Here is a 13,596-nt window from a genome sequence, read left to right on the forward strand (position 1 = left end):
GGAAGTTGAAACAAGTCTGAAACATAGGGTGTGACTTTGAACAAAATTAGTTAAAGTTGAGTTTGTAAAGAAGCTTCTTAAATTTTATTTTCTTTAGTCTTTGGCAGTAAAGAGAGGTTGTGGTTGCACGTATTACAAGAATAAACAAACTCTAAATATTGAGAGTAGGGATGTCCCGATACAACTTTTTTCCTTTCGATACAATACAAATACTGCCGCCTTGAGTATTGACCGATACCGATCCGGTATCAACATGAATCATACATACTTTGATGACTCTTTTTGTAGTGTGGAATGGTAGAAAAGTCTTGATTAAAAAAAAAAAGGAATTATAAACCAATGGATTACATATAATTAACCTTTTAGAATAAGAATATTCTATGATTGAAAAAATAAAATAGAAGATATTGAAAAAATAAATCCAAAAAACAATATATATATCGATTTTAGATGCATTTGTTTTCTGGCTGATATCAGACCAATATCTGATATCAATATCGGAACGGGACACCCCTAAATGAGAGCGACCAGGACTCTGATATTAGATGTGAAAACAGCTGCACAGGATGATGAGTTACCCTCTAATTATAAACCCATCACAATTTTTGCTTTAGAACAAAAGAAACAATCAGAGTAAGAATCATATTCACGCACGTACTACAGTTGAGTAATGCAGCTTTTATTTTTTAAAACTTCTCTTAAATAGTCTTTCTTACATAGCAAAAGGAGATTTTCCTCATCATTTGTGAAACATATGGCAGTAAAACTCAAGGTTTTTTTTTTTTTAATTTGGATTTTTCCAAACATAGTGCTGCTTGGTTTTTAACCCAATATGTGGTTTTTGTTCATTTCACAGACAAAAGAATAAAGTTACTAATTACACAATGACATTTTGGTGCGGTTTTGCCATTTATCTCACAACAAGTGGAAAAATTTTCGTTTGTATGTAGAAAACGACAAATGTTGAAAGATAATATCCATTTTTTTGATCTAGAGACCAGCAGAAGAAACCAAGACCCCGACATTTCAACAGCACCGAACCGTTAATCACTGACAGCTGCACCCAAGTCCATCGTATAATCCAGCTGCTCATTTTCTCACTTTTTAAACCAGTACAACATACATCAACTGGTGTTAAATTTCATCAGGCAAGTACGGCCACTGTGTGCGTTGGGTGGTTCTTTTGGTTGGTGGAGCTCAGGGGCATTCACATGTCGAGGAGCAGCACCCTGGGGTCCTCCACCACAGACTTGATCCTACGAAGGAAAGTCACGGCCTCTCTGCCATCAATCAGACGATGGTCGTATGTCAGTGCAACATACATCATGGGACGGATCTCCACCTACAGGAAGGAAACAAACATTAATAAACACAAACAAACAAAGCAGATGAAGGAAAATAACTTTATTTATAGTGATGTTTGATTATTTTTTAGTTTGAAATTGTAATTCTTCATAACGTATTATTTTAACCCCATCCCTTGATTGCTAAATAAATCCATCAGCTTCCTTTTCCCCACTATTAACAATATGTTGGAGGGTAAACTATGGTGGACAATAGGGCTGGGCGATATATCGAGATTCAAAATATATGAAATTTTTTTTCAGCAATATAGAAAATTACAATATCACCTCTCTCTCTATATATATATATATTTATATATATATATATTTTTTTTACAGCTTATTCTGTTTTAAAACACTTGTTTTAGGAGTTAGTGCTTTCATTACTTCTCAGAACAGAATAAAAAGCAGTTTCACTCAAACATGCCGTCCTTTATAGGACAAAAAGCCCAAAGTGCACATTTTGTGCAATTGTTTGTTGCATCAACAAATTTAACTCAATTGTCTTTCTGGTCAGACTTTATTTGAATTAAAATTATCGAGATTTAAATCGTATACAGTAGTCCCTCGTTTATCGCGGGGTTAGGTTCTAAAAATAACCCGCAATAGACAAAATCTGCGAAGTTGTCAGCTTTATTTTTTACAATTATTATACATGTTTTAAGGCTGTAAAACCCCTCATCACACACTTTATACACTTTTCTCAGACAGGAATGAACATTTCTCTCTTGTTTAAACACTCTCAAAGTTCAAACCTTTGTAGATTTTAAAATATAAACCTGTTTTCAAACATGGAACAGAGTCACACTGCTAGTGATCAGATATTAATGCAGAGCGCTTTGAGTGTCTTTGTTGACGATGACGATGACGTCACGTCAACACAGACACCGGTCTGTTCACCCATTCAACCATGGAGTAGAAGCTGTGTGTGCCCACCTGAAGCTGTATGACACAGCCTTTATAACCGGGACCGGACTAGGAAGGATTTGGCGTGGAGGAGAATCAGCGAGGAGGTGCTAGTAGCAGGTAAAAGTTCTCTCTGTAGCACTGAGCTAGGATAGCATTAGCCGCTAATCACACCAGCTTTTTTCACTGGTGGTTTATGTTCATGAGAAGAGAAAAAGGAGCGCAGCGCCTCGCTTTAGCAGACAGTGAAACTGACAGAGTTGGACGTGTCACTGGTGGATGAACGCAACAATAGCCAATCAGGACGCAGAACACAAAGCGCGTTCATACACTGTAAAATAAATAAATAAATAAATCCAAAATTGTACTGTAAAAAAAATGTGCGAAACACAGAAAGGTGAACCGCGATACAGCGAGGGACTATTGTATCGCCACTTTGAGAAGATACAGTATATTGAAAGAGTTTTGGTCAATAATACCCAGCCCTAGTGATCTTTGGCTGAAAATAGCCCAAAAGCGTATTTTTGATTCTCGGCCAAAACACATCTCACCGTAACAGGATGTTGTGTCCGTGGACACGTCTGAGCACTAAAGCTCATTACATGGATGGGATTAAACCAGCACACACTGCTTGGATAATAAATAAAGCAAAGAAGCTGATTTTCATCAATAACTTCAAAGCACTTTGTGTTTTAATGAGAGCACATATTGAATTTGACTCTCAGTTATAGGCCTGTACAATATAATTTAATGTACAAGTGCGGTCAAGTTAAACATTTTCTTTAAAAAAAAAAAAATATACATATATATATATATAGTGCATTGCTAAATAAATATTTTCATATTTTTAATTGATGTATTCTTTGAAGCCATAAATGCAATGGGACTAATAATTAGCGTAATCATTTCGGCCTTGGTTTTTCCATTTTCAGCTTCAACCATGAATTTTCATTTTGGTGCATCCCTATTATTCATTAAACTTCTTAAAGCTCCATTCTAGTCTAAATACGTATACATATGACTTAAATATTAAAACATTTTTAACAGAAACTGTCAGAAATAATTATTGTGAGTTCCAAAAATTCTAAGGAGCCATTTCTGTTTTTTTTTTTTTTTTTTTTAAATGGAGGAAGACAATCAGAAGGAGAAAAAGGAAAGATAACCAAAAGTTCAGTGCTTTTAAAATAGTCATTATTTTAAATGCTTAAAAACCTGTTTAGGTTTAGTTTTCCGGCATTTCATTAGAAATCTTCATATAGTCATGAACTAAAGATTTGGCACACTTGGAATTTTTCCAAAAAAAATCCACCATTTCTCCCAGAAATTGTTACAATTACAGACATTGACGTACCTTGCCACTAATTGCGACCGGCCGATCAAAGATGCCGTGCATGCCTAAAATAGCAGACTGCGGTGGGTTGATGATTGGTGTCCCAAACATGGAGCCAAACACGCCTCCATTGCTAATGGTGAAGGTTCCACCATCCATGTCCTCCACTGCCAGCTCATTTTTACGGGCCTAGGGACGTCAATTTAGAACTTTTGTTACTAAACACAGCAAAAACAATGACAATGTAACTACCAGCAAATTATAAGATAATTAAAAATGCAGAACCAGTGGCATTACCTTCTCCCCCAACAAATTAATGGCCTTCTCAATATCAGTAAAGTTCATTCCTTCTACGTTTCGGATAACAGGAACCACCAGACCCTAGAAAGAGATGCACAAGATGGACTTTTCAGCTTGTTTGTGTATTTAAGTCTTATTAATGCAACATTATCGACTTGTCTTACCTTTGGTGTTGCCACAGCCACACTAATGTCAACATAGTCTCTGTACACAATCTCTTTGGTTGTATCGTCAATTACTAAAAACACACAAAAAAATTTTGTATATTTTGTAGTATAACATGAAGATTAGTTTTATGCTTTCACCAAGTGTGTGTGGGTGTTTTTTTTTTGTTGGTGTTTCCACCTTGTATGTAGCTAATAATGGCAAGAATAAAAAGCTAAAACCCACATACTTGCTTGTGGTTGTTCATAATACACAGAAATTAGCCTTGTGTCTCACAGTGGTCTATCTAAATAGGTCAGGGTGGTCTAAGAGCTGGAGGTAAGTGAGAATTTGTTTTGAGGTTTGGAAATGATACTGAAAAGAAATAATAGCAGACATGCAAAGGAACTTCAACCGCCACCACAAAGTAAGTTTAGTCAGTCTGTGACTTTCGGTGCATACCAGCATTGACAGCAGGCTGGTCCGACAGAGCGTATGCAGCAGCCTTCACAAACGCAGACATGAAACCCAACTTGATGTTGTGTTTTTTTAGGAAGGCGTCTTTGTACAACTTCCTCATCTCTGTGATGTTGCTACATTAAAAAAGAGAAAACAAAGGTCAGATAGATACGGAAGAGGATTAGGGCCACTGGAGACAAAAAATAAAATAAAAACTTAAATCATATGCTTATCTTTTTTTGTGTGTTTTTTTTTTATATCCATTGCTATTTAATATAATATAAAATGACAAAAACAAACAAAATAAAGTAAAAAAAACAGGACTGTAAAAAAAAAAAAATTTAGACTACAAAAAAAATCAAGACAAAACAAAGATTAAGACAATTTTATATTTTTTAGTCGTGATTTTACAAAAAAAGAAAAAAAAAAAGTTAGGCCAAAATAAATAAAATTAAGACAAAAAAATAAAAAAAAAATCATGACAAAAACACAAGATTAAGACAAAAAAAAAGAAAATGGACAAAAAAGATAACCATAGAATTTATAAAAAAAAGTGTTCAACAACTGTGAATTTTTTTTTTTCTTCTTCTACTAATGGCTAGTTGTTGTTTTTTTGTTTTTTTCCCATTAACCCTAATCCTCTTCCATAGATATAAATAGTTGCAAGAATATAACAACATATCAAAATCAGGCAATGGAACAACGTCAAAGATAAAACAACTAAAATAACAATATAACAGAGAGAGAAATGTTGGCCAAATCATTCTGATTCATATCTGCCTGAAAACTAAAAGTGGGTGAACAATGTTCTTGAAGGAAATGTGGTTTCAAACAGATGTTCAGGCTTGACCACAAATGACTGATTCATGAACAGTGCATAAAAGTTCCTCAACACAATTAGTTGCAGTTTCCACTGACAGATGAAAACTGCCAAGAACTCTTAAATACTACAACTATACAGTATTTTAGGTACTGGTCACATGCTCCACATTTCAGGAGACAAATACATACTTTTTCATACCTACAAAAGAATGCTGCAACAAACCGCGATGAAGGAAACTATTTAGAGTGACCTGCTTATTGCTTCACTATTGCTTGTTTCACTCTTGTATCTTTCCTTTTTTTAATTGTTTGTTTTCCTGTCTCTAACCCTGTTGAAGCTCTAGGGTTTCTCCGCTAATATGATTAGCCCCTCCCAAGACACAGACTCTCCGAGAAAGGAGAGAAGAAGCGATAAAAATCTTCACTTTCTAGAGGCTGTAAATCTTATTGGGCTGTCATAAAAGCCCATATCGGTTGAGGCTACTCATCCACTCAGAGCACAGGTCTCTGCGGGCCCCTGCAGATGCTCCCGCCTCCTGTGCGGACGAGGTCCTTCGGCTCCAGATGAGCCCTAGCCCGGGATGTCTTCCTTCTAAACCATCGATGTCAATCCGATTAGGACGCCAGAAAACCCTGAATAGCTGAAACCAGACACCACGCATTTGCGGGCAAAAGGAATCCTCAAAGTGTCCTCTCCAGCACATGGGGGCGAGTGCAGACAACATTTCCTTGTAAATTAATAAAACCTGTTTTAACAAATCTTATCTTTTGTTTTGGATGGAATTATCACCAAATATTTACATTCCACTGTTTAAGAGGATATCGGGTTTCAAAAAGCTTTTCCTATCGAGCAAATTCTAATCCATAACCATTTGTGCACATTTTGTTTACGGCTTGTAACACTGACGCATGCAGTCCGTAAACACAACGCGTAGAAACAGAACTCCACTACATTTACAACCAGTCAGAAGTTTGGCCACAGCGTCTTTAACTTCATAAAAAAAAAAAAGTGCAAAATATCACCTTTATGCTCATAAATGGCATTCAGCACTTAGTTATGCATGTCAGCTAATTCTGAATTTCCTACCTCATGTCAACCTCATTAAACGTAGTCAGCATAGCGCAGGTGTTTTGGGCTTCCTTCAGTCTCTGGGCAATTCTCAGTCTCATGCGGTTCATCTTAACCTGAATCACACATAAAAACCCTGTTAGTAACTCTTATTCAGTGTGTGTTCTGCACTGCTTCACATCTGTGAGACATTTTTTTTTCTTCTTAATGTACCCTGCTCTCCGTTCTGGCTCCTTTTACCCCTCCCTCTGCTGGGGCTGTTGGTGCAGCTGGGGCAGCAGTGGGTTTTATGGCTGAAACTTACAGATGAACAGGAAAAAAGTTAGGTTTTCCCCCACATTAAGGTTTACAAGAACATCAAACACCAAACAATGATTAATCACAAAGTGGAGAGGTCAGAAATACCAAACACGGCTCTCATATGACGCACGCCGTCTGTCTGAGGACAGCTAACCTGGTTTGGAGTCCATAGCATGTGCTGGCACAGGTGGCACAGCGGGCATGGTGGTGGGAATGGGGCCCACAGTTGAAGCTGGAGGAGGAGCAGCAGAAGGTGGTGGAGCTGCAGCGGTTGGGGCCTCGGCTGTGGGAGCTGCTTCAGCTTTGGGAGCACCAGCTGAAAACAACAAAAACAACCAATGAAGGCAACTCAAGTTTCAATTACAAACAACAATAATAATAATAAAAAAAATATATATATATATGAGAAAAAATATTATGAATACTAATATGAGTTGTTGAATGCATGTGTATGCAAGCTACTAAGCCCCGCCCCTCTCAAAGCTAAAACTAATGCTAGCCTGCAGGTCAAACATGAATAAAGTTGTTGCTAGTGGTCTTCAAACATGGCATGAGAAATGCAGCAAAAATGTTTGGTAAACAAGCAAAGCAAGTCAAATTCTCTTATATGGGAACACTTTGGGTTTGATGATGAAGATCTAGAGCAAAGACATGACGTGGAAGAAGTGTTTTGTTTTGTGCTAAAGTGACTTGATTTTAGTGTTTGAAGGATTTTATTTATGTTTAAAGAATATATTTTACATTGTTTTATACAAAAAATAAATAGCATTTTGGCTAACAAATAATCATGATTTCAATTATGAATAGAATAATCATGAATATTACTTTTTCTATAATCGAGCAGCCCTAGGTTTCAGTGGATGTTTTTCTATTTTTAAGCCACTGAGATTGTACGAACCTCCTTTTCTGAGTTTGAAAAGAGGAGTTCCTCCCTCAACTTTTCCACCATCTGGGACCAAAAGCTCTTCGATCACTCCAGCAGCTGGAGCAGGAACCTGCACGGATGTCTGACAGAGAGAAGTAAACAACATTCATAAGTTGAGGGAAGGGACAGCAGGAATTACATTTAACATTGTTATTGCACCATTATTCAAAACAGAGTGATCATAAACTTATTAAATGGCAATTTTTCAAATGTAAGTTACCATATTTAGCATTGGTTAAGAATGGGGGAATTCATTCTTTTCAGATTTAAACAGCTTTACCTTGTCAGTCTCAATTTCACACACCACCTCATCCTCGGACACCGTGTCGCCAACCGCTGCAAATAATAACTTTTTATGAACATCACAATTTGCATTAGAAGAAACTAGAAGGCAGTTGTTAAATACAGCCTTACCTTTTTCCCACCTGACGTCGCCCTCTGTGACAGACTCTGCAAATGCAGGAGTCTTGACTGTGACGACTTCATTTCCTGGAGGACAAAAACATGTCCAGAGAGAAAAACATTACAAACACTGATTTGCTTTTCAAATTCAGCGAGTTAAAATACAAGCGCTGCAACGTACTGTAGACGACAGATGTCCTGAAGTACTGAATTTGGAAGACACTGGAGCGGGGGTCGTATTTTCTGATGAGAAAAGGGATGGAAAAGGTTTTGGCTGGTGTCTAAGGAAGGATACATGATTCATTCATATTAAACTATAGCTACTACATTCAGCTTTTTATGAGAGAACATATTTAATATGACTCAGCAGCCCAGTCAGTAATAGGCCTGTACATTATTATTTAATGGATACATAAGTGGGGTCAAGTTAAACATTTTTCTTCATATGTTATTTAATATTATTGTGCATTGTTGGAATGTCAGGGCGCAATAAATATATTTATATATTTTAAATTATTTATTCTTTGAAGCATTAATAATAATTCAAGCAATTGCAATGCTTTATTTTTAGTGAGGTTAGTACAGTCAACGCCATAAATGCAATGGTACAAATAATTTGCATAATAATGATCATGTCTGTGTTTCGCCGTTGGTTTTTTCATTTTCGGTTTTTAGTTTCAGCCAAGAATTCTCCTTTTGGTGCAGCCAACTAATTACGGTAAATAATGGCACATACTTATGTAACCTCAAATCTGCAGATAGAAAGCTTAATAATTAGCTTATTAATTCCAGAAAGTTCATTTTGTCTTGTTTTTTGAATAATATGGGAAGGTTTCATTTATTCAGACAACCTTTTTTTCAGGAAATTTACTTTGATCTTTTGACATCTTTCCACTGCCAACTGTCATTCTTCCTCAGCGCTGTCTGCTGATCGCTTTGAAGTAATCAACTTAAATTTCAAAAAAAGTACATTTCCTAAAGAAAAAGTTGTCTGAATGAATGAAACCTTCATATATAAAGCTTATTAAGTCTTAAAAAGGATGAGCATTAACTTAGTGTGTACTTACACATTGTTGGGAGAAACAGACAGGCTAGGCGATAACGCTGTCAGGAGTGAACAGTACACACAATAAATAATTAATTACAGCAAAGAAATACTTATGACCACATTTGAACAGGAAACACTAACACACATACCTGCTGTGGCCCGACGAGCTAATGCATTATTACCCTGATAAAAAAAAAAAAAGAAAAGCCATGAGGGATCAAATCAACGTTGCAACATTCTGGAGCTGTAAAATTTCTACAGTTGTATCAGGAAAAAGTGAGTGGATCATTACATTTGGTTAGGTTTCAATAGTCAGCTGTCTGCAATGTACACAAATGGCATTTGAAGGCAGGGAAGTGACAGCAGTAAGTCAGTCAGAAGTTACATGAGCTCAGTAAACCCTGACCTATGACTTGTTCGATAACTCAGTAACAGGTGAAAGAACTGTGAGTGAGTGTCAAAAATATATCCTGCGGCCCAAATCCACCACAGCTAGCAGACAGTTAGTTTGAATTGTAGGACAAAAAACTAAAACCCCATTGTAGCAAAATATCAGTGGATTTAATGATTTAAAAAACCAAAAAAACATGTCACAACCAGTGTTAATTTTGACAAGACATTTTAATTTTGTTTTCGTCTTAAGACTAAAATTATTTTTAGTTTTAGCCAAGATTTAGTCATCCTATTTGTTTTAATTTTAGTCTTATTTTAGTCTACTAAAATACCAAGCAATTTTAATCGACTAAATCGACAACAGATTTACTGGACAATTTTTCACTGCTGGTATAGGAAACAAACTAAACCTAGTGTAGTTTGTGTGTGTATAAGTAATATATAAAACACAACATTTACTTTATTTTTGTCTTCATTTCCATACAAAAGCAGTAATGAATGACACAAACAGACTGTCAAGCTTGAAATGTAATCTTTCTCCCATAATAATGCAAACAAAAATGTGCAATAAGTATTAATTTGGGACTCAATTTATGCAAAACAAATAGTGAAAATGTCAAAGATCATAAACTCAAAAATCAAACAAAAACCAAAATAAATCAGAATTTACTCAAAACATAAATTTCTAATTCTTTAAATAGCAGCGTTTAAACCACTTAAATAGTACACAAACTGCCGTAAAATAGGCCGAGCAGATGTAGACGAGTTTTGCGCATGCGTTGAAAGGATCTGAAAGGATGCACTCTGTGAAAAGATTAGGTAGTGACAGGTCGAGCCAATGAGAGCAGAACAGGAAAAACGTCATATCCCCTGCGCAAAGCAGTATCAAAACAAACATGGCGGCCGACACGAACAAGACCTTCGCAGCTGCGCTCGGCTCGGTTTTAAAAGACCTGGATATATTGTTGAAACCACAACAAGAAGAGGCTTTAAAACCTTAAGTCTGTACTGTACTACACGCCGTTCTCATCTGCTGGCTACGTGTAGGGAAAAAGATCAACGCTTGTCACGATCATTGTCTGATTGGTTACTCTGCGCGTGTTTGTCCCGCCCCGCTCTGCCACCAGAACTCAAACGAGCGCTTCCAGACTAATTGCCTGTATGAATAATACAAGTCTCAATCAACGACTTCTTTTTTAGTTTTCATCTGCAAAAATATATTTGTGACGAAAATATTGGATCAAGGAAATTAACACTGGTGACAACTACAAAAAGTTTTGAAAACATTGTGTAATATTCAACAGTATCATACAAATATGTAGCCAAAATACATGCACAAGTGTATATGTTGTGCATGTGTATACACTATACTGTATAAACATTATTTCATGATTATTCTGTATTCTATTATATCTATCCAATCCGATATTGATAGACATCAGTCTGATTTTAGCAACAAAAAAAAGAAGAAAAATTGTATTTATTTAATTTTTTTAGGTTATTTTTCAGGGTCTTCTAATTTCTATAATTGTATTCGATTCAATTTTAGAATACTCTTGCTTTTAGGGTTAAAATGTATGTAACCCATTGGTTAATCATAAATGGGCCCGTTTTTCTCAGAACTACTGTTGCCGACTAATATTGTTCTCTGTTTAAGTAACATCACTTGATCAAACCTTTTATAACATCCCACACCTCAAAATAAGTTAAAAAAAAAAAAGTTTGTTTGATCTCTGTTGACATTATCTTGTTATCTGTATCAGCCAAGGCCGCAACATCTGTGTCGTATTGGAATTGAAAATATTGTATCATGGCACCCATACTTTCGATCATAGATTTTACATTATCAAAAATGCTGCCGGGCCAAAATATCTATTTTTATGGTGATGCATAAAATGATAAACCTGTTTCTTATGTTACATACAGTGGATTTAAATTACTCTGTATAAAATTGTAAATACTACAATACAACAAAATGGCTTAATATTTCCAATACACATATCATACAGACTATAAAATGCACCTATTGTGGTACAATTAAAAGCATTGTGCAATTTTGTTGCAAATAATTCCATCACTTTTAAAACAAAGGTCACTGATGATCTAGAACTGTCAGGTGTTGTAGTTTAATATAAGTCTGTGGGTTAATATTTGATCAATAAACAGATGATGTCATGTGCACTTTAAAGAGTAAAATTATTTGTTTAAGTTTTTAAAAGTGCATAATTTAGGAGCCCCAGGCCTCTGGAAATCAAACAGTTGCTGTGACCTCTGAACCACACTGGTTTGACGCCTCTGTTGCAGTGGGAAAAGCACGAGACCTCCAGTAAAGAATGTGGGTATTTTTATCCAAGCAACTCCAGTAAAGCTTCCATTCTTGCAAAGAAGCAGCAATTATTGACCAATGGATAAGGTGCTTATGCACGAAGACAAAATGTCAAACTGTGTGAATTAACGATAACATTTTCCTTTACTGGTGGTCCATAATGTGACCTCAACATGATGACAGCTAGCCGCAGTGAGCCCACCCTTAAGGTTAGCTTAGCATGCACTTGAGAGATATCCTAATTGCCAATTCTAACTGATAACTTCATACAGGCGCTCCGTGTTTGGGACAAACAGCACATGTTCAACTAACAAAACCACACACTCGGTCATTTGGTTCAACTCTTTAGTTTAAGTGTTTGTGAGTGTGCTAATGGAGAAGTGTCAGACTGTCCTTGGTTTCCAATGTTACGGCCTGCCCTCGGCCTAGCTAACTACAATGCTAACGTTAGCCGTAATGGAGCTGAGTGGGAGAGGCTGCAATGAAACACCGAAATAAACCCACGCTGTTTGTGGCATCAGTATCCTTCTATCCGCGTGTTGCCTACCTGGCGAATGACAGAGAGGGAGCGGCTGAAATTCCTGGTGAGACACCGGGAATGGGATAACATGGTGGCTGTGACAGCAGCCTGACAGCGGAAGGAAATCTCTCCGGTGACACCGACGAGCTAAGCTAGGAGCGCGAGCTGAGGAAAGGGACCGAACCAAATGCACAGAGTCGACAGGGGGGGGGGGGGGTTGGTCTTCACTTTTGATGAGGTCTGGATTTTCTCAAATCATACAAGAAAATAAATAATCCATTTTCTTTAGGTCCATACAGTCATCGTCACAGCAGCTTATAAGTAACAGATTTTAAAATGAAATTGATGGTAGAAACCCGCTCTCCTATGAGCCTCTATAACTCGAACTGCGCATGCGCGACATGCAGGGTCATAGGTCGAGAGGGATATAAACGTCAACAAGCTGTGCTTCCTACCTCCTCTCCCAAACTTATGATTATGTATTTTCTGTATTTACCTTTATTGTTGTTAGTTTTTTGTTCGTTTTTTGACTTGTGTAGTTTTAGAAACTAAAGTGTCTGAGTTTTTTAAAAACGCTTATAACTAAACTGTATAAAAACGTATGGCCATTATCGAAGTGTCTATTGATACGGAAACGTTAGGCCATGGAAACATATCAATAGCCAATTGATTTCCAAGAGTGTGAAAAAGCTTATTACTGTTGTATCTTTTTTTGATAGTTGTTCCCAAACAGTGGTACGTGTACCTCTAGGAGTACAGGATCTAATTAAAAAATAAAAATAAATCAGGAAATGTTCCTAGTTCATTTTCAAGCAATTTTTTGTGACAAATTCACCACAAACCAACTGTAAAGTTGCTCAATAAAATGTAATTTTTGTAATTCATTGAAAGGTGAATATTTTATGCTGTAGAGGCCATTTTTATCACACTTCTGACAATAGGAGACGATAACTAGCTACATTGTTTACAAAGGAAACTGTATTTACTTATTATTGAAGTCGTTGCATAAAAGATGTAGTTTAACTAAATTACACTCATTGTTTTTATCATTTATAGATTAAGCCTTGGCGAACCAATGTTTTGAGACACATTTTGGACTTTAAGATAGCCCGTTGTTCCACAAATGAAAACGTATATGAAATTATGGAGAGGGTATTTATGATGGATAAAAAAGATTGGGAACCACTGACGTATAAGCACCATCTTCATGTTCTTGCATAGATCTAAACCACGTGTGTCAAACTCAAGGCCTGGGGGCCAAATCTGGCCCTTTAGACCATCCATTTTGGCCTCCAGGAGAAAGTAAAGT

The 13,596-nt window shown here is 36.5% G+C and overlaps 1 protein-coding gene across 1 annotated transcript; it reads right to left on the bottom strand.

Annotated features, from left to right (window-relative positions):
* Positions 1-658: 658 nt before the first annotated feature.
* On the bottom strand, positions 659-12,471 carry dlst (dihydrolipoamide S-succinyltransferase). Its single transcript, XM_028438070.1, has 15 exons — positions 12,315-12,471; positions 9,198-9,231; positions 9,068-9,104; positions 8,182-8,243; positions 8,013-8,087; positions 7,879-7,934; positions 7,572-7,680; positions 6,828-6,989; positions 6,587-6,672; positions 6,392-6,489; positions 4,486-4,616; positions 4,044-4,117; positions 3,877-3,960; positions 3,601-3,768; positions 659-1,342 (listed from the first exon to the last, which is right to left on the bottom strand). Exons 1-15 carry the CDS (start codon positions 12,375-12,377, stop codon positions 1,208-1,210), a joined length of 1,374 nt encoding a protein of 457 aa, XP_028293871.1. The 5' UTR covers positions 12,378-12,471; the 3' UTR covers positions 659-1,207.
* Between the last annotated feature and the right edge of the window lie 1,125 nt (positions 12,472-13,596).

The sequence above is a fragment of the Gouania willdenowi genome, chromosome 22 (genome assembly GCF_900634775.1).
Source record: "Gouania willdenowi chromosome 22, fGouWil2.1, whole genome shotgun sequence".
Taxonomy (NCBI): domain Eukaryota; kingdom Metazoa; phylum Chordata; class Actinopteri; order Blenniiformes; family Gobiesocidae; genus Gouania; species Gouania willdenowi.

Bases quoted from the DNA above. Each gene is read 5' to 3' on its own strand.
- dlst (XM_028438070.1), bottom strand. From the start codon at position 12,377: ATGTTATCCCATTCCCGGTGTCTCACCAGGAATTTCAGCCGCTCCCTC. The intron at 9,232-12,314 runs GTAGGCAACACG...TTTTTTTATCAG, and splicing joins CCCTCTCTGTCATTCGCCAG to GGTAATAATGCATTAGCTCG. The intron at 9,105-9,197 runs GTATGTGTGTTA...CACTCCTGACAG, and splicing joins AGCTCGTCGGGCCACAGCAG to CGTTATCGCCTAGCCTGTCT.